The sequence below is a fragment of the Ambystoma mexicanum genome, chromosome 9 (genome assembly GCF_040938575.1).
Source record: "Ambystoma mexicanum isolate Mex_15411 chromosome 9, UKY_AmexF1_1, whole genome shotgun sequence".
Lineage (NCBI taxonomy): Eukaryota > Metazoa > Chordata > Amphibia > Caudata > Ambystomatidae > Ambystoma > Ambystoma mexicanum.
The window spans coordinates 823,619,509-823,645,499 of record NC_090931.1 but is presented as its reverse complement, the minus strand read 5'-3'; the positions used below and the strand labels follow the sequence as shown (position 1 = coordinate 823,645,499).

The following is a 25,991-nucleotide window of genomic DNA, read 5'->3' as shown; positions in this document are numbered from 1 at the left end:
CGAGACACTGAGACCTCACGGAACCTGACTGAAATTAGCTCTAGAGGAACAATTTGGCCCCAAAAATAACATCCTTTTGGAGAGACATTTGTTCTTCATGCATAACCAGGGAACCAACAAAAGGATGGTATCATATATGGCTGCCATATGCGATTTGGCAAAGTAATGGCCTCCTAACAGAATGCCCAGTCAGAGGCGAGATTGTGTGCTGTTGCAACAGTAAGAAGTTAGTGGAAAGGCTGCTCCTAGGGAAGGATCTCACAATATAAAAAGCCATTGGCTTGGCTTGTGGGGCTGATTAGGCAGCCAAGTAGGCCAAAACCACCCCAGGGACAGGAAGGGGGTAGATGTATTAGCAAGCCTGAGGAATACCACAACACTCAAACCCAAAGGTCAGAGAATGAATGACAACCACATGAGTGGTGAATGCAGCACACAATCGGAGAAAAGAAATGATGTGTGTTTCGCATGTAGTAGCATATAACACATGTTCAACTACCCCTGTTACCCCATCTGACAGGGTCAAATGTCATATATATAGATAGAGAGATCACATGGCAAGGGTGTGTTGCTCCAACCCTGTGTCCATTAGATACCTTGACAAAGAAGTGCCACTATTGGCAGACGGGTTGAGTGGCCTTCTCTTCGTTGCAATTAATGTAATGTAGCAGAACTTGTAGAGCGCAAACTAAGGCCAAAGGGCATCTAGGCGCTAAAGCTCCAAAGGGGAGTTAGAGGGATCGAGGGGAGATAAAGAGTGCACCAGTGCCTAGATGAAAAGATGCATTTTTAGTGCTTTCTGAAATGGAAGATATTCCTCTGTTACACGTAGTGAAAGTGGAAGCAGGTTCCATAAAGAAGAGGCAAGGACCGAAAAAAGGAGCGCCCCCAGCACGTGCACGATGGTACTGGGGCACTTTGAGAAGAATCAGTACAGATGACTGAAGAGCTCTGGTAGGACAGTATCGTTCAATCTTACTCCTTAGGTAACTCGCCCCCCCCCCCCATGAAGAGCCCGGTGGGTGACACAGAGAGTCTTAAACTTACTTCTGGCGGCAACCAATGAAGTTGTTGCAGTAATTGAGCAGAAGGAGACAGCCTGCGGACTTTTAGAACAAGCCTGGCTGCCGCATTCCGAAGTATTTGGAGCCTCTGCTGCTGTCGCTTGGGTTGTGCCAAGTAGGTTCCATTACAATAGTCAAGCGAGGCCATTATTACTGAGGTGACTATCTGTGTACGATTAGTAGGTGGCAACAGTGGTAGAATCTTTTTCAAGACTCTCAGCTTGCCGAATCTGGCACTACAGACTGCTGTAACCTGGGCTTCTCTGGAACCATTGGGGAGGAGCCTCACAGCTACCCCTTTTACCGATGCACTGGGAAGGGTCCAAGGGAGTCTGGCCAGAACTGAGAACCCCAAGAGCTTGTGTCGTTCTGTGAGCAGACTATCAGTACTTTAGTTTTCTCCCCATTTAGTTTAAGCCTGTTAACGGTCATCCACTTGCCGATGGTAGAGAGACAGTTTCTGAGCTTAGCGGGGGGGGGGGGGGGGTCGGTGGATGGAGAGTCAAGCCGAAACACCAAATGGGTGTCATCGGCATAGGTGTAAAAGAGAACACCAAACTTTGCTATGAGATCAGCCAGTGGATGAGAAGAATGTAGAGGTGCCCTGGTGTGATTTACGTATAGATGGCTGAGATGGCTGGGACCCACAAATGTTTGCCGACTCAGGCTCCTGTTATAAAGTAATCGGTGAAGACACATACTAAAAACAAAAATGGAACCGGAAATATTTGTCAATCCCTGGCATAAACCCCAGGTACACTGATGAGGGGGTCACTATTGACATCATAGGAGGGTGAATAGTGGACAATGGAGTTGGTACCATCACAAGGCACTGCACATCGGAATAGACCCCAAGGTGCCTGAACCAGTAATGCTAGTAGAGAGCGACATAGGTGACATATTTCCAGAGGTATTCCATGCCTCCGTGTGGTGCCTCAAGGGTTTCAAGCATAAAATAATCCTGCAGAATGGGGAAATGCCAGTCACACATAAGATAAAACACATTCCCTCATGCTGCTTGGGCCATGTGATAAATAACCAGGGGTTCTACCCTTTGTAATCAAAACAGACCGCAAACCGTTTGCCCATGTCTTGTACACTATAGGAAGCCTCTCCACCACACCCAGATTCAATAGATGGGCACTGTTGCCGCAGGAATAGAACTTTACAGTTACACACCCAGCCCAAGGTTCAGCCCTGTGTACTCTGCCTCATGACTCCTGGCTCTGGAATGAAGCCTGCACTGGAATAGGCTACATCCTGCCAAAGCCACCCTGGCGCAAATGCAACTAAGGTGCAGGTCGCAGATTCAGACATCTAGAAATGTGATGTCTGACACCTTACGGGCTACCTCTAAGCCCTCCCGCGTCATGCACCCACTCTGCTAGCAGAGCTCTCATTTATGAAGACTTCTCTGTGAACTAGAATGACCGATGGGTGCTGCTACAAAAAGGGAGGTGTTTCACCCAAGGCAGTTTAGAACAGGAATTTTGTAAAAAAGACAAAGTGAGCATTTGCTCTCTGAACATACCAGACTTTCTGAATTTAGGGACCAGTTTCCTACTGACACTGCGATCTTTCGACCATCCCATTATCTCCCTGTGCCTCGCCTCAGATCAGCATAGCTGAAATTTGTTACTGCTTAGCAACGACCTTTGATGGAATAAATCAATGCAAAACATAATTCAATTGCCTTTTGGCATACTGTACCAGGTTTGCTTATTTCATTGCAGAGCAGACGACTACACACGTTGCATGAAAACATTTCAGTAAGAACAGGAAAATATCTGATTCGCTCGTATCGTTTTGGATTTGTGTAATGTTCCTAGCATTCGATTGTATAAGTGGTCTCTGGGATCGGACTGGTCTGAAGGGCAACGGCCAAAGGGCCAGCCTGGCAGATCATTCTGGGCCATTTTTTTGCACCAATCTTGCCAGTTTGATAACTCAGCGAACTGTGTAGCTGGTACTGCCGGAAATATCTTTAAAATCAACTATTTCCCTGTACTACTAACACATTTTGTCACTAACGGCAAACCTCGTGCTTTGCAAGTGTGGGTCACTTTGTTTATTTTTCTGTCCCAGTCTGACCCTGGTGGTCCCTGTAGTGTGCATTGTTGATGTGATTGGACAGAGCCTCAAGCCAAGCAGCAATTGGTCGAGCTTCTGCAACAGCACTGCACACGTTGATTAGAGACCAGAGAACCCAGGCAGCTCTAGATTAATAGGTTCAGTAATCTTCCAGCCAAAGCAGATCACTGAACTAAATCCACTTTAACTATTACCCACACATCACTTCCATCGAAAAGTGCAGAATTAGAACTGGATTAATGCCTAACCTTCTGAAGACGGAAGCCAAATTGGTCCCTCATGACCCTCACCTGACTCGCAGCCCGAAGGCAGAGAAATGAGAGATGAACATCACTCCTATGACCTTCATCATCATCATCGATGTATCGCAGATATGAGAAACGTTACTCGCTCAAACAGCCATTCAAACCATACCCGACTGACAATATGAAGGAGATAGAGTGGTCATTGATCGAACAAGTTGACTGACTATAACCTTGAAAGGTTATAGTCATCACTGATATCATAACGGAGGTGCACGTATATATGAAGCATATAGGCATCCATGCACGAAGCTACGCGAACACTCATTAGTTTATTACTGCTCCACACAAAACAAATGCGTATGACTCACGCAGATACGCAAATAGAGGACTGACACACACATATCCTTTGCTAAGCGGAAACAGCAAGATGCCAAGAATACATATATTTATCCTGCACATGCTTAACTGCGACTAACAGGGAAAGCCATAAAAACAAAGATGGAAGCCCTAGGTGCACTGAAGTAAATGGGGGAGGAGAGACAGACTTTGAATACATGGAGAAGCTGCCTGCCTGATTCAGCTAAAGGCAGACAGACAGAGCTTCCAGCGCAGAGACAGTTCACATCCTAGCCAAGGACGAACAGCGATGGAAGGTTTTCAGTCCTCCAAGGCGATAAAACACATGCAAGGAATATAGCTCAAAATCCTCATAATTACAAGCAGGAGAGCTCCATTTCGTGGTCTCTACACACGTGATCTGGAAGAGCAGGACAATTCTTATTCACCCGCGGTAGGTGGAGGGAAGCTGTTCCCATGGAACCGTGGCTGGAAAGATACAATTAATACCCAGGTTTAAATCTGGGTGTACTCTCTCAGGTCTTAGGTGATCAGAGGTGGAACCATGATGTGAACATACAGTACCTTTGTGAGCGTTACCATTGCCTTGAAAAGTTTCATTCAGCCTGGTAGCTGTTCAATGTACCAAGGCTGGAAAGACACATTCTGTTAAATCCTTAGCTACCTTTCATGTTAAGACACAATGGGCCTGATTCAAGGAACCTTTTCCTATGGGATTGAGCCATTATAAAACACTTAGATGAATGAGGCCCAATATGTTGCAGTGGCCAATAATTTCTCTGTTAACTTGCAACTTTGTATTTGTTACATTTAGAGGTGGTCCCAGATATGGCGATCAAGTAACCAAACCAACCCCTATGTATTACATATGTAGTTTTCCTGAACTGACCAATCCGATTCCCTGATAGGTTTTGGGCGATGCAACTTGTTCTTGTGACATCATGTGTGGTTAAAACGGGGTGACACACGTTTGTAGGACGCAAGCTCTGGAAACGACATGCTGTTTTAGTGCGATCCCTGTCATTTTGTTTGATAATAAAGACAGTAAACTTTGCCCTATAGTTAAGTCTTCCGTTCTTGCAGGCAGGGATTTTGTCGGGGCCAAGTACCCTCTTGCTGGTAACCGTGGTAGCTGCTGCGAGTGCCCCTGCCGCTCCTTTACACTTCTCTGTGGCAATGGGCTGGAACTATTTCTTCTTGGCTGGATATCAGCTACAGGGTGCGTTTTAACATCACGTACCCTCTTGAAAGTTATGCCAAATCGGGCTGTAGCTCAGTTGGGTTAATATTGAACCTTTGCCAGCCCCATGAGTTTTTTTGAGGTCCCAATCTCAAAGGCACAGGACGGCTCCAGGTAAGAGGTTGTCTACAAACTTTAAGCACAGGGGTCTGCAACCCCTGGCTCGTCAGAGGTTTTGACCTACAACTCCCTTGACCCTTCACCATTAACTAGGCAGGTTGGCTAGGGCTGATGGGAGTTGTAGTCCAAACCATCTAGAGACACAAATGTTGTAGATCGATGGTTCTGCAGAACACACAATCAGATGTTAAGCCCAGTAGTTTTGGTCTCTCAATCTTTCCCAGGGATCCAGAAGAAGGGTATAATGCCTCAGACGCATGACCAGAGAGACACATATGTTTCCTTTGGTTTCTAGTAGCATTGTATGGATATGTACATTACAACAAAGCCTTGGCCAAAATACAACACAGTGTGGACAATGTGGAGTGGTTCCCTCTTAGTTCTACACATTTACTTTTAGATTAAATGGTTAGAGAATATGTTTTGCATATGTGTATTTATTCTGTCTTTATATAAAACATTCATTCCAGTCGACTAGTGAAAAACACACACTGTGTTACTGAGCACTAATCAGTTTGGAAGTCTGCAAAGTTATCTTAAGGACAGAAAGGTTATTAACTCTTATAAGTGGTCAGGTATAACCAAAGATCATTCCTATAAATCAAAAGCAATCGATAGACATACTCACACTATGGCAAATTGTTAAATTGTCACATACCCCAACGATAATGGGCATTAAAAAAAGAGCCTTTACGCCCTTCCTTTTTCCAGACTTTATATTTGCTTATCCTAACATTGTTCCTTTGCTCTATTTTGACATAGGTCAGCCACAATAATGGAAATCCCAGAACCAAATGAAGCAGTATGTACTGCTAACAGAAAACAAAAGGGTGCATGGTAGACATTATGATGCTGCCAAAATCCACTAGATTCTCCATTTACTGCTAGAGCACTGTGCTCACAGTGTCGAAGTCTTTGTCGATCTGTGTGGTGGGCAGTGACTTCAGATAGTTCAAGTGCCTTCGCGTGTCCTTCTCATTGTGCCTAACGTAGTACACCACGTACGTAATCACCATTGTGAACCAGCCGAACATCGTAATGAACATGGCCACATCGGTGGTCTTGTGCCGAATGTTGCAGAAATTGATCCCCGCATCCAAGACCTGGATCAGGGGCTTACCCGTGTATTCCTGCTGCACTGATGTTTGACAGGTGATCTCGTTCACAGAGTCGGGATCCAGCTTGAGTTCCCGTAACACCTCCTGGAGGGCGCACTCACAGTGCCAGGGGTTGTTGGAGAGACGGATCTTGGCCTTTAACTTTGCCAATGCCTCTTTTGGAATGCTTTGTATTTGGTTGTTCGAAAGGTCAAGGAGCTTCAGTCCTTCGGCTACCCCTTTGAAGGCAGCTGTCTCTATTTTCTCAATGGCATTTTTTGAGAGATCCAACTCCTGCAGGTAGTTCAGGTGCTTAAAGGCATTGTTGGGGATCTGGTAGATTTTGTTCTCATCGAGTTTCAAGAACACAGTGTCTTCCGGGAGGTCTTTGGGAATTTCGTCCAGATTTCTGGAGTTACAGTATACTACCATCACCCCACTATTGTCTGAACAGTGGCAACTTTTTGGACAAGAGGCACTTGTGTTAATATAAAACAGCAGCAAGAAAATCCAAACTTTCAAGGGGAATTTGGAAAGCTGATGTGTCTTTTTAACTGAAAACATTCCCATGTTTTTTGGTTCACAGCTGGTCCATGGCTTGCAGTCTCCAATGGCATTCTTTCACAGGAGTTGCCTTCTCACGTCTCCCCATCATGCAGTACTTATGTTGTCTCGCAGCTCTTCTTGTAGAAGACACATCTGAAAGGCCACACTCCGTAGCATGCTCTGAAAACAATGTGAAAATCACATTAGTTACAATTTGTTCACCTTGAGATCCAACTAATGTATAGCAGTGGTAGTCATCAAATACAGGTGGAGTATTTACTGTGAGATGGTGTTATGTATAGAACTGGTACCCGATACAGGGTGAACAATCGCCCTGTGAAGAGTGGATAGGATTGCAATCCAACTTAGATCATGCTGAAAGGAGTCCCTGAACTTGCTATAGCAGAACACATAGAAACATGCTAGATTATTCAATATAATTTACATTGGAACGCACATGTAAGTTTTTGCTCTTCCCGCCTGTTACCATGACGACTTTGTAACTTCCAAGACTTGCACTACACAGTTGGGCATGGATGGAATCAGAAGCTTCTTTAGAGAACTTGTCCTCAGGAATCTCATTGGGCAGGGCTCATACTTGATCCATGTGTGCTGGAAGCATGCTCATGCAGGCACTGGCAAGGGACATACTGCACTTGGAGCACATCACTCCCCTTGCTTGACCAATTCATGGACAGATTTTCAGAACTGAACAAGCAGATACTAACCACACGTACCCCAGGATGCTCAGGCAAAAGTTTTTCTTATGAATGCATGTATGTTTTCACTTGCACGCAGCACACGATTGCTGATGTCCAATTCACACATGTATGCCAGAAGAGGCTTTGTGATGTTGCCCCGAGCATTACATGGCAGATAGGGACAGACAGCCCCATCCATGCTTTCTGTTTCCTTGCCTCCCGCTAACACCCTGCCAAACTCACACAAGATGTTCATGCAGTGGTAGGATAAGCACCAGATGCTCTTGTCTCTGGATCTGTCAACATTTCCACCCAGGCGGTTCAAAGATTGGCACAGACATCGCATAGACAATGTCTATTGGGAACGTAAGTAGAAAACTAGACCACTCTTTAACAAGGCACGTTCAGACTTCGAAAAGGGTAATTATAAAAGAGCTGGAAGCTCACCTGGGGTGCATTAATATAAGGAATATAGGCTTCCTGGAGGGGAAGGAATGGGCAGGCATATCTTGCCCCATCTGAAGTGTGCTGCTGAGTTTTATAATTCTCCTAAAACATCTGGCAAGGAAAATGCTCACAGAATAAAACACCGAAGTGAGCAAACCTCTGCGCCCCAAGATCCAATACATTGCCTACGTCAGAAGTATGCTTTTTCATTGGAGACCAAATAACGAATTATACTGGGATAAAATAAAGGAATTTGCAGGGTGGCAAACTAGTGCAATTAAACTACAATGAAAGGATTGCTGGCCAGTGTGTGGCTGATTACACACTACAGGGGTGAAACTCCTAAGTCTCTACATGGGTAAACTCTGAAATAGTTAATCTTGCCCCTCCCACTAGTCCAGGGCCATACCATAGCCACACACAGTTACACTTGGAACCTTCTGATAATTTTGGATAACCACAGCTCATTAAACTGACATGACACCATACGGAAATCGTGCAGCTATAAGATAATGAACTCCATGTTGTATCATTTAGTTACTTGTATTCATATTGAAGGCAGAAGTGAATACATAAGCGGAAAACTATGACTGAGAACCATAGTACAGATTAATTAAATGTATAGATAAGAACCAAATAAGGATAATAAAATAAAATTACTAAAAATAGAAATAATATTAATTGCGAGGGAGAAACACAGGAGTTTATGAGTGGGAGGATAAGGGTGCGCAAATGATTCGGTCTAATTCAGAGGCTATGTGCCTCAGTCTGTCATAACAATTTATGTCAGTAATTACTATACATGTTTTCCATTTGATATATTTTGTCTTAAAACAGAAAAATAGAAAAACTGTATAAAACATCCATCAATAAAACTCAGACTAACATCAATGGCTTCAATATTAAAACTTTGTGAACACACAATTGCAGCCTGGACATCTTTGATGAAGGAGCACAGTCATTTGACAGTATTTTGCTAAATGAACAGCATGGCCTTAATCTACTGGACATCAAAAGTAACCCTTACAACCAAAAGGTGTGAGCTACACTTCTCCTATGTAACAGCCACTTCCGCCGCAAAAAACATGCTGCTTCTGTGTGGCGGGTCATTAGTTGTGGAACTCTACTCCTTCCTCCTGCAATGTATGTGATAAACACATACCGTCTACTAAATGCGATATAAACGAATCTGTCTGTGTACAGAAAGAGGTCTGGGAGCCCCTCCACCGAGAACGAACACGGTCAAATAGCCTGTTCTCTGGGAAGGTGCCCACTCGGGAGGGTCTACAACCACGAGCTGATACCTGTGAATATCACAAAATACTTCTCAGTCGCAAATAATAATACTATTATTAATAATAAATATAATAAATAGTGCTTTCATTGTCCAGCCAACCAGCCAACCTAGACCAAAATAAGACTGAAAAATACTACTATTCAGCATCAGACTCGCCCCCACGCTCCTACAATTCAGAAAAGAACTCAAGACCCACCTCTTCAATGAGTCTCTCCTCCTCAACGCCTAAGACATCACATTGCCCCTCACGCCTCCTTGACTTGCTAGATGACGTCCGCCCCTCTACTCCCTGCCTCCCAGTACAGATGTACCCCTCCTCTGTCCCCCTCTATATCCTATGCCCTGCTGTATCTGCTCTTTTGTTACCTCTGAAAAATGCTCCGTTAGGCATCTGCACTCTTGTATACCTCTGTAAAGTACTATGTTGTGCATCTGTAATTTTTTTATACCTCAGTAAAGGGCACTGTTGCTTCTCGAAGCTAGGTCCGCGCTCAATAAATACCTTAATAATATTATTAACTACTAGTAAAGTTGCATTTTTTTTCTTTTTAGTTTATTTTTGGAATGATAAATCCAACCAGACTGTTATCAGACTGCTAATGAGCAACAACCGATTCTATTGTGAGTCAGGTACATGCTTAGTTTCCTTTTTGGGAAATATTGAATGCACATTATTTCAGAAAGTGCACATGTGGAAGTACATCTTGTCATTTCCATCAATATAATGTGTCTATATTGTATGTATGACTTTCTGTTACACATCACCCGACTCACGGTACCTAAAAACTGCCATGTCAGCCTAATGGCATTGAAGCGGGGAACTACAACATATCAATCTAGCAGCGACTTCCAAAAATCTAATGTTCTTCTTGTTTTCATAATCCTCCTCACTGACTTGCACCACAGTGGTGGCTCATACACATAAATTGGATTAAATGCATTAGTAGCATGGAACCGTTCACTGGATCACACTGTCTAGAGCTTGTTCCTTTAGGACATCCTCGTGGCCACATACCAGTCCTGTACTTAGTGCACTTTTTAGATAGTCATCATCTACCTCTAGGAGGGTGTAGTCCCAGACATCCTAATGACAGGGCGTATACTTCCACTCCTGAAACACCCCACCCTCAACCTGGAAGACCTAGCAAACTACCAGCCGATCATGGGCCTCCCACTTAACGGCAAAGTCATCGAGATGGTAGTTGCTAACCATCTATTTACAAAAATTGAGCAACTCAATCTGCTTCAGAATTACCAACCCGAGTTCCGCCTCAAATGCAGAACTGAAACATCCAACATATAGGTGATCAATGGCGCCCCTTCAGATTATTGATTACGGGGACTTGTGCCTGCTAGTCCTCTTGGATCTCTTGGCTGCATTTGACATGGTTGGCCATCGCACACTTCAACCCCTTGCACACACAATGGGCCTCTCTAGCACTGCCTTGAAATGGTTCACATGCTACCCCAGGCTGTCCAGATGGGCTCCTTCAGGTCCAAACACCACTCCATTATGTCTGGAGTCCCTCAGGGTCCCATTCTCTTTAAAACAGATATGAAAGCACTGGACTGCATCCTACATGACACCAACATTGCAATACACTTATATGCAAATTATACAGATTTGTACCTAAAGGTCAACCACACGGTATCGCTCACCTTTACTCGTGCCTTGATACCATTCAAACACGGAATACCAAAGGGGAAATGCGTTTGTCTTGGAAGCAAGACAACGCATTGCAACATAAGTTTAAATCCCGTGCTTAGAAACTAATCTCTGGTATTGAGTGTGTTATAATAGAACAATTATAATTATTAATTAATTACAAGTGCCAATGGTAAACTTAATCCCACCTAGACTGAATGTGTGCTCCTGGATCACCGCTCCATGCAAAAGCCCCAGTAAGCTGGATGAAATTCACCTTGATGGGTTCAAGTCTCATTTCACCCACTCAGATAAATCCCTAGGTTTCATTGTGGATTGCAATCTATCCTTCCAACAACACCTCATGAAAAAGGTTCAAATGGTTTGGTATCAGATTTCTATACTCCACACAATCGAGCCCTTTCCGCCACTTCAGGACTTCTGAACGGTTGTGCAGGCGCCAGTGATCTTACATTTCGATGAGGATCACGCCCTCCGCGCATGCCTCCGGGTGCTTACCTGGCCCCACTCAAAGTGGCTCAAATGCTGCGGCTTGACTCATTACTGACTCTAGGAAATCTGACCACATCACTCCCACCTTACATGAATGACTATGGTTTCCCATCCTGGATAGGATCTGGTTAAAAACTGCATGCCTCACCTATAGGTCAGCAGTTGCCAGTATGGTGACCTACCTGACAGCCAAGCTAAAAACATCAGGCTTCACACGGTCCTCTGACAGTAAGACCTTCACCAGACTTGAGACTAGATTTGCTTGCAAGGAGAGAACGAGGAACCTGTCCTTTTCATGCTACACTCGGGTTTTCTGGAACTTAATCCCTGTGGCAATCCAGGCTGCTTCAGTTCAGGAAAGAAACGGAGACCTGGATTTTCCAACAACCTAGATTCTGGCTAGCCTGTTCACACCCCCATCCGTGTATTGTACTCTGATCAAAGGTGCTTTACAAAGGATGAAAATGAATGAACGAACGAACGAATGAATGAATGAATAATAATTATTGCTAATTGTTTTTGATGACTTTTAAAATTCCCACTACCATTGTTTTGCTCTATGACCTGCAAAGCACTCCATTGCTACTGAGCTAGGTTTGACCTATAAAATATATTACAATAATGAAAATAATAATAATAATATAATATTAATAATAATGATAATAATAGTACTGTTTCACTGCAGAAGAGGACGGAGAGGATAGTCTTTGGAGTGCAGTTCAATAATTCGCTCTGCGAAAAGCCATGGGTGGACGCCCTGAAAGTAAAATGTCTAGGACTGGCTCTTCAAGCGGCCAAAATAAACAAAAAATTCGGCAAATTTTCGCTAACTCCGATCATAATGTTCTACCTACAAAAGGTGGTACCGATTCTGACCTTTGGTGCAGAAGCTAGCTGGCACATAAATGAAAACACCTGGAACCAGCTTGAAGGTTGCTTCTGGAAACGTGCATTAAACCTTCCGAAGTGTGTCTCTGTTATCACTTTAAGACATGAACTGTCCTTAAACTCTCTTTACAGCCATATGATCTGGAAATCAATTGCACTGATGCGAAAGATGAAAGAAAACAGCAAACCAGCGGCCTACTGTATCTTCTCAGGTGAGGACAACTCCACCAGGGCCTGCCTATTAGACCATTGGCGTTCAAGAGTCCAACATTGGGCCGATGCTGCGGAAATTGGCAATTACGATCTGTTCAAACGACCACAACATGCGAAACGAAAATTTGATATCTGGGCATGGACCATCAACCTGGAAGCACACGAGAGATTGGCCTCTTCAAAATGGCTGAGTCCTGACCACAAAAAATTAAACGTACAATCTTCCTATCTTTTGCGTTGCTACTCGAGAAATTATCGCGAGCAATTCCTAAGATTTCGTTTAAATATTTTGAGAACAAAGGAAATTCTATGGCAAAGAAAGGATGCCTCGCTGAAGGACAATTTATGCCGTTTTTGTCGAGGGTCCACTGAAACCTTAAAACATCTAATTCTTGATTGTCTAGCCACCTGCGATTTACGCTCAAAGCACCTGAGCCAATTTGCGCCTTTAGATGGAGATATGGAAGCTTGGTGGCGACTAATTTCCAGTGGCAATAACGTTAAACACGTTTGTGCCATTGTAAATTACTTAAATATATTGCTTCAGTCTCCATGCTAACTGTGCTTGCAAGTTAGGCATGCTCCACGAGGGCCTGTGGTGTGACTTCGTCACTTTCTGACTTGAATCTGTTGAGAGCATTTGTGCTTAGACTTCTAATGGATCAGAAACCGATCTATTGGCAGTTTGAGACAAAGCTGTTTATGTTCCATTTGAATTCTGCTTTTTATTCTTGCATCTTTCTTCTGTCGTCCTTAGTCTACTCAGGAATGAAGAATCGTGCTAGTTTCAGTTCTAGCTAAATTCAAAAATCAATCACCTCAAGGAAATTTCTGAACCTTTGAACCTTGAACTAATTGTGATGAACCTTTGGGATGTTGTTTTGTTTTTTCTCAATTTTCGAAGTGACCATTTGAAACAAAAGTTTTTTCTATATGTTAAAACTGTAGCTTTCAAGAAATAAAAAAAAAAATTAAAAAAATAAAATATATTACAATAATGAAAATAATAATAATAATATAATATTAATAATAATGATAATAATAGTACTGTTTCACTGCAGAAGAGGACGGAGAGGATAGTCTTCCAGTAACTGCACTATGGGTCAGATTGCTTGGCCAAACAGATGTTCAACTAGCTAAATCAAAACATCAAGTGATTCCGGCAGACCACATGAGTCGACGATCAGTTCCAACATGCAAGGGAAACAACTGGAATTGTCTTCATATGGAGGGGTCCAGAAGTGAGTGGAAATGGCCACAGGGATTAGCCTGGCCGTGGGCAGTCAATTTGTGGGTAAATAACGAAACAACACCTACAAGCTTTGTGTCCCTCCCCATATGCCTTTTCTCCCTCGCAGTACTCTATTGCAAATGTTTTGGCTCACAGGTGGCGCTTTAGTGCCACTTTATAGCGAAACTAAAAATAGGCCCCAGAATAGAGTGTGGACAGCCGGCGGCACCTGAGAACAGCACTCAATGAAATTTGTGGCAGCCTTTATAGACAATTAGGACATATTTAATTGCCTTATCGGTTGATTAAACCAACTAAATCAGAATGTATAAATACATCTTAAAAGGAAGCTGCACCTGCTTGATGGCTCTTTCATTGGTGACATGTGTTGACAAAGATATCCCAAAGTGGGCGGAGCCTGATGGCAGCCTTCCACCCTGCTAGTGCTGACCACTATGAGTGGCCTTCCAGGTGTCTCTTTTCTTAAACACTCCATACTTCTTTCAAACCACATCATTTGTAGGAAGATTATCATACGTAGGAATCACAGGCTGTAATTCGAGGAATGTGGTACTATTTTCTGAACTGAGTTTTTTATATTATCACAAAATGTAACATTAAAAGACCTGTCACACAGTTTATACCAGATACCCGAAGGACAAGCATTTCTTCTGATCCTATAATGCCGCCAAGGGGTTCTGTGAACATGCTAAGGCTCAACTACGAATGTGTTGGTAATTGATACCAGAACCCTGAAATGGCATCATAAAACAGAGTGGTGTAACATGTGACCCATTAACTATGCCTTCTGCCACATGTTAGAAATATATATATATATTCAAGGCTTTCTGTTGGCTGAAGAGCTTTAATGCATAGGAATGACTTCATACCGGTAAATTACAACCTGCTAATTATGGATAAACTGTCATTCTCGTGAAAGACTGTTTTAAGATCACCCCATTGCTTTTTACATCACAATCACCAACCTTTTGATTTACTCAGGTAAAGTTCCAGACGGTAATGGCCAAGTGTAATATAAATGCCTCGTGAAGGGCAAATGTGGCAAACAAATTTGCCTTCAGACACAGCACCAAAAATGGAGGGCAGCCCCTCTAGTAGGAGGGCGATCCCCAACTCCCTGCTCATCATCACAGATGTACAGGTAGCGTCACTGAAAAGCTATTTCCTAAAGGAGAAGGCTGCAGAAAAACATCTAAGTATAAGGTACATGGAAACCGTCAACACACTAGTCGCCGTATTACGCGTATAGTGGTAATGGTGAAAAGAGGTGGTATTTTGAATGCCCTTTTTTAAAAAAAATTGCACCTAAATAGAAGTTGGAATTGCATAGGATGTTTACTGAATGTGTACATGACCGGCATTTATCCCATACAGTACATTCTGTGTAAATACTACACATTTCTCCTGGGATCCTTACTCATAATTTGGTGGCATTGTAAAAACAAGTGATATGTTTTTAGCAATACCACCACACTCATAATGAAGCCCAATGGAGCTGCTTCGCCAAACACTGCAGTGACATGAGCCGTTGCTGTGATTATCACTCCCGCCCTGAGCTATTGTTATATCCTGTTTTCCCTCTGTGTGTGTGAGTGAATGGAACCTTGGGTGCCTGCTTACGGGATGCAGTGATTATATCAAATACAAAAGAACTAATAAAAAAATAACAAATGAAAAAACAACTATACCAAAATAACTCATTCTGGAAAAAACTAAAAATGGGGTTCTGAGAGGGAATAGTGGTTTTGTAGGTGGGGGAAAAGTATTATTTAAAAACAGGGGGGGTCTTGGGGTGGATCCTCCCCAAAAACAACGAAAAAAACAAATTGGTTATTTTGGAATTAGTTGTTTTTGATTAATTATTTTTTCATTAGTTATTATTTCGTTTGTTGTAATTGCAAGTAACCCTCCCTACTGTATTCCCTGTTGGAGTGTTCCCTGAGTGTTCTGTCCTGAGAGCTCACGGTTGGTTGGTTGGTTGGTTGGTTGGTTGGTTGGTCAGAGTGAGCAGTCTTTCTCCAGAGTGTGGATGCCGGTATCTCTGTCCTCATCTTATTTACCTGTACTTGCTACTTGAAGATCTTGGTCACACCAATAAAGGGCACTTACATCTACTACCATCTCTTGTTATCCTTGGGGTTCCATGTTCTTTTGCTTACAGTAATTGCTTTGTGGTACGTTACCACGTACTATTAACTTTGAATGTGTTCATCAAATCGGTTTTTGTTTCAATTTGGGGGGTTCCCTCCCATGCCCCCTTCCCCTTCATTACTGCCCCTACCCCAAACACTTTTTTCTGCTTACCCCAAAATTTCCTAAATAATTTGATGAAAATTCAAAGTAATTACTTCATGGTAAAGTACCACAAAGTAATTACTGTCTGCAAAAGAACGAGATGCCATCCTTGGATGCCCAGCACTTTGGAATATAGCAGCTTTCTTTGGTCTGCTTTCGAAAAACATCCTCGTTAATCTACCTTTGTCCACTCTGCGACCCCTCCAGCTAATCCAGAATAGGGCAGCAAGACTTGTCCTTGGCCTCAGGCCCAAGGACCGCATCTCTCCTGACCTACAACATCTTCACTGGATCCTGGTCGCAGCACGGATTGAATTAAAATCCTTCTGCATCATCCACAAGGCTGTGAGGGGTCGGGGACAACTCTATCTGCAACTCTTTCTGACTACATATTCCCCCTCTAGACTCCTGCGTTCCTCTGGCACCATCTCCTTGTGTAAAGTGGTTTGCTAAACAGAGGGCAGGTGGTCGATCGCTTTCCTCAGCGGGCTCCCTTCTTTGAAACAGCCTCCCCCTCCCTCTTTGTCTTGAGCAGGGCCTCTTTAAGTTCTGGAAAAGCCTCAAGACCTTCCTCTTTACCTCGTCCTTCCCTCCCTTCCTCCCGTGCTAATCGCACAGTAGTTGGATTGGTTTGCAGGGCCCTTATGCATCCTCGGGGCCCTGGCCTCCCACATCTTATCATCCCAGCTGCTGTCTATCCTCTGCACTTGCCTCGGCTCACCCTCCCCCACTGGAGATTGCACTTACCTTTCTTCATAGCACCTCACCTGCTGCTCTCTCCGTGAGCACTACAGCACCTATCCCATACCCCACTCCCCTCTGCACTTGCACGTTCTGAACACTCACAAGGCATAGTAGGTTCGTCTTCCCCTCCCCATTGTCTCTTCTTATATTGTTGTATTTAATGATTTAACATTGTTGTAATTACATTGTCTTTCATCCCCTGACCCCTCCCTGTGGCCCTCTAGGCACTTTGAAACAGTATTTTCTTCCTGTATAAGCGCCTAACAAGTCTACAATAAATAAATAAATAAATAAATAAATAAATAAATAAATGTGGTGAAGTGCACCAAGATATATAAGATATCCAACTCACTGATCATGGAACCAAATTGACGCAGAATGGGTCTGCCTTTCACGCCCTAACGTTTGTGCCATGGTTTTAACTCTCTGCATCCCCTCTCTCCATATACAGCTAACCACACCCTATTTTATCAGCATAACTTTTCTCATATTATTGTATTGTATTACTCCACTTCTGTTGTAAGAGGCTTTACGTCTATGTTTGCGTTATATAAAGCCATGTGCACACATTCATACTGTCTCGCTATAGTAGGTTGCCTGAACCTTGGCATGTAGGTGAAAGTTCGGCTCATGTGGTACGGCATGACGATGAGAACCCCACTCACTGCCTTTGAAAGCTCTCACATTTCAGCCATGCAAGAGAGTACCACCATGAAACCGTGACCGTGCCCCATAGCTTCTCCCTGCAAAGCACTTAGCCACAGATATGTGTGTGGTGTACATCTTGAGTACATACAAATTATTTCAGTATAATGTTGCAAAGATTGTTTCATTTCTTTCTGATGAAAACACTCTGTGGTCTCAGGATAGGAATTAATTGGTTCCATTAGCTTAACAAAGGCATCGTCTTTTTAATGTATGTATATTATGGTTCAGCAGTGGGTTTGCCATGGTTACGGTTCCAGGGAGCTTTCAATGTCAAATTGTCGCTTCCAGTGGCTATGCCGCGGTTACCCTGATCAGCCTTATTATTATATTTAGTAGTAGTATTATTACTATTGTATTTATTGAGTGCGGGCCTAACTCTGAGAAGCAACGGAGTACTTTACAGAGGTATTCAACAGTACAGATGCTTAACAGAACAGATATACAGCGTGGGGTGGGTACAGAGGGACACAGAGGAGGGGTACAGCTGTACAGGATGGCGGGGATGAGGAGGGCATCTAGCAAATCAGGTGGCGTGGAGGGTAACGTGATGGCCTGGTGTTGAGGAGAGACTCCTTGAAGAGGTGCGTCTTAAGATCTTTTCTGAATTGTATGAGCGCGGGGGCAAGTCTGATGCTGACGGGAGGAGGTTCCATAGTCTTTGGGCCTAGGTAGAGAAGACTTGTTTTCTGGTCCTTTCCTTTTTTCAGTGGTGGATTTCTGCACATGTCCTGGCTTCTGGTGGTGCGGTGTCTGCTGGAGATGCTGAGTTTCTTCGTGAGATAGCTGGGTGAATGCCTTAAAGATAATGCAGCAAGATTTGAAGGTGATTTGTGAGTGCAGTGGGAGCCAGTGAAGGTCGATGAGGGCCGGGTGATGAGGTCATATCTGCATAGACCCTTGATGAGGCGTGCAGCCACATGTAGGACACTTCTTGGGGCATATGGGAGGACAACAGGAGGCCTTGGAGGAGGGCATTGCCCCCATCCAGATGGTATAGGACCAGTGCTTGAACAGTCGATCTAAAGCTGTCCAGAAGGAGGAAGGGCTTGACTTTCCACAAGAGGGAGAGCTGATACAAAGATGTCTGAGTTTTCTTAGCTATGTGTGTCTTGATGGAAAGGTGTTTGTCTATGTGGAACCCGAGGGACTTGACGCAGGAGGTGAGCTCGGGTGTGAAGCCCTCAAGGTTCATGGTTGATAGCCAGGTCTGTATGTCTGGATGTTCGGTGTTGTTGGTGAGGAGTAGAAATTCGGTCTTGGCGGGGTTTAGCTTCAAGTATGCACTGGACATCCCGTGATGCCATATTTAATGCCAAGATCGGGGTCACAGGGAATGTATTGGGGTGGACCTAAGGGTTTGTCTGAGCCTAAACATGGACGTGTGGCTTCTAACAGGTTTTTATAGCGGAACCTCAAAGTTACTGAAAATTGTTGTTTTCGCTAAATGTAATCATATTTGAAACACATGAAGGTTAGCCACGTGTCATGGTCCTAAATTGGTCCAGAAGATACATTATGCTCAAATTTGAAAAATTATAAAAAAAATTAATATGGGTGCCAATTCACCTACTTGCCTTGCTCTGATTTCTGGTACTTTTGACACTATCATTTTCAAGACCCTACTAAAATGTCTTGGATAAAAGCATACTGCCCTATTGCGGATCACCTATTTCCTGACCAAGAAGCCTGAAACAAAATACATGGCTCTTTCCAGGCTGCATTCCTGCAAGCTGACATTTAGGGTACCCTAAGAATCTCCAGTCTCATGCAACTCCTATTCAACAATGGCATGACCCTGCTATTGAAAGTTATTTACAACTCAAGCCTCACCTAGAAGCTCCCAAACGACTCTACAATGAACACGCTAAATCCCAACCTGTGCCTTGAACACATGGACAATTGGGTGACTACAAACAGACTGAAACTCAACTCAACCAAAACTGAACTTTGTGGCACCAAACAAGCAAATCCCACACCAATCCCTGAACCAAAGAAATGTGAAGGTGGATTCTGCCTTTGACAACTGCCAGAATAACTGGCTGGTGATGGATAGTGACACTCGAGCCGCGACTCAAAGCCATCATAGCCACATTCTTCTTCCAGCTCTGAACCACTCAATGCCTCCTGCCCTACTTGACCTTCACGCACAGAGCTATGGCATTTGTCACACTAGTATTCTCAACAATAGATTATGCCAGCAGCCTTAAGTTCCTGGCTGCCTACTCAACGGGCTGGAGTCTAAAATACGGCATCCAGACTACTTCTGAGACTTATTAGATACAAACGCATCACCCCAGCCCTTCAAACACTCCACTGGCTCCCCATCAATAAGAGGATTCCCTTCGAAATTCTTTCATTGTTAAGCGCGGCTTCCATGGCAGTGGCCCAGAATCCATCATGAGGGAATTCACTTGCTACAAATCATCGAAAGCACTGTGATCCAGCCACAGTGCCCTTGTAACAATGCTAAGCTTCGACTGGAACATTTCAAAGATGGTCTCCCTTCTCCTATCTCTTAGCCAAACTCTGCAACTCCCTTCCCAAACACATTCTCAAGATGACCACCTGACCTTCAGACAAAAGCTGAAAACCTTTCCATTTAACAAACAGCAGCATGAAACCATCACCGGAATCTCGACCAACAGACACTCAATTGTGGAAACTTTGATCTAAAAGTGGCCACCTCCTACCTACAAGAAACCCACATGCAAGTGATCAGCAAAGGACTGTTGGAGAAGAGACTGATTTGGGTTGGTTTCAAAAGACCTTAACAGAATCAACCCAAAACCTCATACAAATAAACCACAAACCAATACACTGTGGAGTCACGAATAAAAGACAGACCATGAAAGTGAATCGGTTATGTGTAAACCATGAAAGTGAATCGGTTATTTATAAACCATGAAAGTGAATCAGTTATGTGTAAACCATGAAAGTGAATTGGTTATGCATACAGTTGTTCTCAAATAACCTCAGTTAGAAGGTATCTTCGTAGTGTGTTTCTCGCACCTTTGATGCCTGATGAAGATATGATTTAACTATGAAACGAGTGTAAAGAATGATCTTTCATAGAGGATGTTTTAAAGGGGGAGATTTATACAAATAAAATAGCCCTATCCAAACCACTATCTGAACCATGTGTTCTTGGAACTTGCAGGAATAGCTTCAGAAACACCAGTGGATCTGAGTAGCACACAACAGTGTTCGAATTTGCTTTCTCGCCTATTGCTTCCAAGTCATTGCTAACTGTAAAGAAAAACCCTCATAATATACAGAAAAATATATGAGATGAATTATTTCCTCAGACAAAAGGTCAAGCCTTACATGTTTTGGGAGCTCCACAAAGCAAAGCCATTCCATTGCTTCATGTTGGCACGCCCTCACAAAGACATAACGGTTTACTTTGTCAAAATGTATCCAAAACATGTTTTAAAAGTTTAAAATTCCCGCAATTATTCATTGCGTAATAGTCAATGTAGCACAATAGATGCACATTGTAAAATAATTGAATCGCTGCATGTGTCCCTGCGTGCCTTCTCTGTGTCGTCTTAAGTGGTGCCTGTTCTGCTCTCTGGAGCTTCAGGAAACTCATCAGTAAAGGACTACTGGGGAGCAGGCTAATTCAGGGCAGCCTCCACGCGAAGAAAGGGGAAGCAAACTGCTGTGAGCGCTCCCCAATACATGCCTCCCTCATGTGTCTACTCCCTTCCCCTCCCAAACTAACTCACCACAAAAATCTCCTACCAACAAACACTTAACACACAAACGCCCCTCCACCCCCGCCCAAGGCCACATTACTTCTATCAGTCGCCACATCAACACTAAGGGAGCTACAGCTCACTTCTTTAGATCTATCACACGCATGCGCACAAACGACCCCCTCTCCCTCTTGATCCGCTGCTAACCCTGATTGCAGCACTGTCATGCTTTAGATCTTGGGCTCTCCCCTACAGGTAAACACATACCCAGGAGTCGCCACCACACCCGAAGAACCAGAGCTGCATCCAGGATTCGGATACATCCACCTTGCAGTCATCGACAATCCAGGGGTCGCATCTGCCCTTCCCTATACCCCACTAATAACACCCACTTCTCTCTGCTTACAGGACCACACGCAGCAAGACCGCCAATATGGCGAAAGGCCACTATACAGGATGTACTTACATTACATTACATATAATGTCTTAGAGGTGTTCAGTTGTCAAGAGAAACGTTCAGACCAAAGGGCAAGTCTCTATGCATATGGTATCCGTGTAGCGGTGGATTGCAGCAGCTAAGGCACTTGATACTGTTGACACTTGATGGATGGTTATGGCATTTGGTTGGTTCAGAGATGCTGAGATTTAAAGCACATTGAAATAAAAAAAAAGCATATCCAAACATTGCTGCATGAAGCGCGCGTATCAACAGGTGTTTGGAAAGAGAAATCCAGACTCTGATATTGCCAACCATGACCTTTGTCTATTTCCATGGTCTAACGTTCGGGTTTACGCCATGATGAGATTGGCCCAAGTAAAACATGTTGAAGCTTGCCAACCAAGCTTATGCATTGCCGAAGTGAGAGTGAGCCTCACATAAATAAACATACATTCTCATGTCAATCATGTATGCCATGTGGAAACAGATATACACGGTGCTATTCCTCTTCCTGCCGAAGCCTGAGGTAACTGGCCACAGAATCACACTTTTTTGTCAGAACAAGATAGTTAAGCAATGTAACCCGAGCAGGGAGGGCATAAGTTAGAAGCCTGAGCAAAGCGAGGGATTTTACGTTAACCCTGGGGCATTATCTGACTGGTAATGCCCCCCTTGCAAGGAGTATATTGCTATTAGTACTCCAGCACGTTGTACTGGGGTACTCCGTGTTTTCTTCTCATATTGAGTGTTCCTGGCACCGGCGAGAGACGGAGAAGTTACAAGATAAGTGGGGTGTGGCTGGAGGTGGTTAGGGTGTGCAAATTGGGTTGGGGGTGGGGGAAGAAGGCGGTGCAGGGGGCGCACTTACCAAATCCCAGCAAGGGAAGATGGCAGGCTCCCGCTCCGAGGAGGCTCGGAGCAGGGGCTGTACTGTGTGGTAAAGAATCAGTTCTGAGCGAGCCTCTTGATTGCCTGGAAGGCCGCCACTCTAGCTTGGACGGTACTAATTATTTATATGATTGGGAAGAGTGCAATGGTTAGGAATGCCTGTTCACTAGTAGAAAACTTGAATTAATATATTTAAAAAAAACAAGGTATTGAATCAGAGTTAGAAGAATACAATGGAGAATAGCGACATACTGCAGTGGTCGGCAACCTTTGGCGATACAGATTTTTTGCACTGCAACTCCATCAGCTCCAGCCTGCGTAGTCAATAATGTGTCCAGAACATCTGGAGGGACGAATTTTGCAGAGCTTAGAGGCTAAGGTATTTTATGTGCATTATTGAAATGTTAAAGATACAGCATTCAGATAATAAAGGTGTTCTGTCCCATGAGATCACAACAGACCTCACGAAGGGGGCTGCCATTACCTAATGTGGCATGCACCAGAAGGAGGCGTTCAGGTTAAAGAATATGCACAGCGATTTATGATCTAATGATTCCATTGTGGAATCGTGAATAATATGCAAACCTATAAAGCGAATCAGCTATGCATAAACCATGAAAATGAATCAGCTATGTATAAACCATGAAAGCGAGTCGGTTATGGATAAACTATGAAAGTCAAGCAGCTATGCATAAACCGTGAAAGTGAGTCCTTTATGGATGAACCAGCAAAGTGAATCAGCTATGCATAAACTGTGAAAGTGAGTCCATTATGGATGAACCATGAAAGTGAATCAGCTATGCATAAACCATGAAAGTGAGTCGGTTATGGATAAACCATGAAAGTGAGTCGGTTATGGATAAACTATGAAAGTGAAGCAGCTATGCATAAACTGTGAAAGTGAGTCCTTTATGGATGAACCATCAAAGTGAATCAGCTATGCATAAACCGTGAAAGTGAGTACATTATGGATGAACCATGAAAGTGAATCAGCTATGCATAAACCATGAAAGTGAGTCGGTTATGGATAAACCATGAAAGTGAATCAGCTATGCATAAACCATGAAACTGAGTCGGTTATGGATAAACAATGAAAATGAATCAGCTATGCATAAACCGTGAAAGTGAGTCCTTTATGGATGAACCATCAAAGTGAATCAGCTATGCATAAACCGTGAAAGTGAGTCCATTATGGATGAACCATGAAAGTGAATCAGCTATGCATAAACCGTGAAAGTGAGTTGGTTATAGATGAACCATGAAAGTGAATCGGTTATCGGTTAAAGGAATCTCAGTTAGACGGTATCGATGCATGTGTTTCTAAGTCCTTAACGCCCGATGGTATGACTTACCAGGGACCCACGAGTAGAATGAACGATCTTGCAGAGAAGATGTTTTAAAAGAGGATGATTTACACAAATACATGAACACTGTCTAAGCCGCGTGTTCTTGAAACGTGTGTGAATCTCTTAAGACCCACCCGTTGCTCTAAGCACCACACAACAGTGTTTGGATGTGCTTTCTCGCCTACAAATATCAACAGAAACCTCAGATGGCATTACAGCAAAGCAAAACAAGGACACACTTTGTATGTGTGTATTCCGCGATTTATGCTATGTGCCTCGCCAAGTACCGGCTAACTATGGGTTTCCAAGTCAATGCTAACTCTGGGCAAACATCCTCAAAATACATATACACAAAAATATATGTCACACATTTCCTACGACAAAGATCAAACATAACGTCTCTCTGGGGGCTCCTAAAGGCAGAGCTTTTCAACTGCTTCATTTAGTCAAAATGTATCCCAAATATGTTTTTCAAATTCACTCGATTATTCATCAAATTACATTCCGCATAGATCAATCGATACACGTTATAAAATAATGATAACGCTCTATATGTACTCATGCACGCGCTGCATCGCCATTGGAAACTACTGCTGAGTGCTCTGGGGTGCATTAGGAAACCTCAAATAAGTGAATAATGCACTGGCAGCCTTTTAGCACAAGTTTCAAGGTGCCAACATGTCTCTATGGGTGTCGTTGGACACCCTCACATCACACAGCTCATTAACTTTGAAGTTAAACGAAAATGGGTAGCAATATATATTTTACCTTGGGCAACCTTGGCACACCTTCCATGGCACGGCCCGGGTCCCCATGCTTGCCATCAGGTGCCAAACCTCGTTGCATGCTGGGCCAGCCCTCTGTCGCATCATTGGACCTCCAGCAATGACAGCACGCTGCCCGGCTTTCTAGGGGCCATGGCACAGTGTGGTCCACTCTAAATCAACAAACTGTCCATCCATCCAGTTCAGGTGGACTGGCGTGTACCCTGCGGATAGAGTGTGCGGTGGGGGGACCTCCTCAGTTCCGGTACCGTGTAGCGCGCCCTGGCTGGAACACTCAACTCTCCTCACGCCCACGAGTCTGGACTGACAGTTGCGCACGTTGGAACCCTTTGCTCTGTACATGCGCCATAGCTGGAAACACTCTAGCCAGCCTGGACATACGACGAACACATTCCAGGTTATTGATAACTCGTGTGTAGTGGTGCACCTCACGGCTCTGCGATCTGTCTCAGAGTCAAGGGAACTACTGCTCATGGGAACCTTCAGCTCTCCGCAGGTTTTAGCACGTGTTGAAATCCTGTCCAAAACAGGCACACTGGAACTCTCCACTCTCCGGGTGATCTAGAACGCAAAGACACAGTGGCACACTCTGGAACCCTAAGCTTGCTAAGTGCTTCAGAGCTTGGACTGCATGGTGTGCCCTGGACTCTCCGGCTCTTCTGGAGTTCCAAAACTTCGGCTAGAAGTAGAACATTCTGGAATCTTCAGCTTCCATTCGAAAAAGAGCACGATGTGGAGCCCCCGACGGTCCAGATGCACCAGCGCACAGGCGCACGCCACGCTTCCGGGATCCTCCCACTCCTCGGGAGCAGGACTGACTGCACAGGAGGACCCTAGACACGGTGCCGTGTGCGAACCGGTCTCTTCGCCTCCTGCTTTGCTTTTTCCGCGCTCGTTCTGTGCCCCGGTTGCACTTGCGCTGCGCCGCGGGCGGCTTGTTGCTATTTCAGTGCTGGTCGTCACCTGCTGCGCCCGGGCTCAGCATCTGTCCTTCTCACACACAAAGTGAATTAGGCAGCAGGCGCGCGTGTTGTTGAAACCCGAGAGCGCGCCTCTCGCCAGAAGAATGCCCAGCTCAGCCCGGCGCTGGCACAGCGGAGACGGCACTGCCCTGGCAGCACGGCAGCCACCCTGCTATTGTCTGCAACAGAGCCGGGGAGTGTGCACGGCTTGGGACCTCCATTATCTAATTTTTAAAACCACACTCGACACTGTCCAGTACGGCGGCCATCCGGCTGCTGCCTCAAAGGCAGCCGCAAAGCGTGCACGGCAAAGGCCCTCCCTCATCTAATGTGTAAAGGAACACTGTGCCGTGACTATCGGGGGGAACTTTGGCGTGCATTGTGAGGTGTGGGCAGAGTGGGGCCACATG

General features: G+C 44.3%; 1 protein-coding gene across 1 annotated transcript; it reads right to left on the bottom strand.

Moving 5' to 3' along the window:
- Positions 1–5,531: 5,531 nt before the first annotated feature.
- On the bottom strand, positions 5,532–25,776 carry LOC138488661 (leucine-rich repeat-containing protein 3-like). Its single transcript, XM_069615841.1, has 2 exons — positions 24,603–25,776; positions 5,532–6,940 (listed from the first exon to the last, which is right to left on the bottom strand). Exon 2 carries the CDS (start codon positions 6,782–6,784, stop codon positions 6,002–6,004), a length of 783 nt encoding a protein of 260 aa, XP_069471942.1. The 5' UTR covers positions 6,785–6,940; positions 24,603–25,776; the 3' UTR covers positions 5,532–6,001.
- Positions 25,777–25,991: the final 215 nt, after the last annotated feature.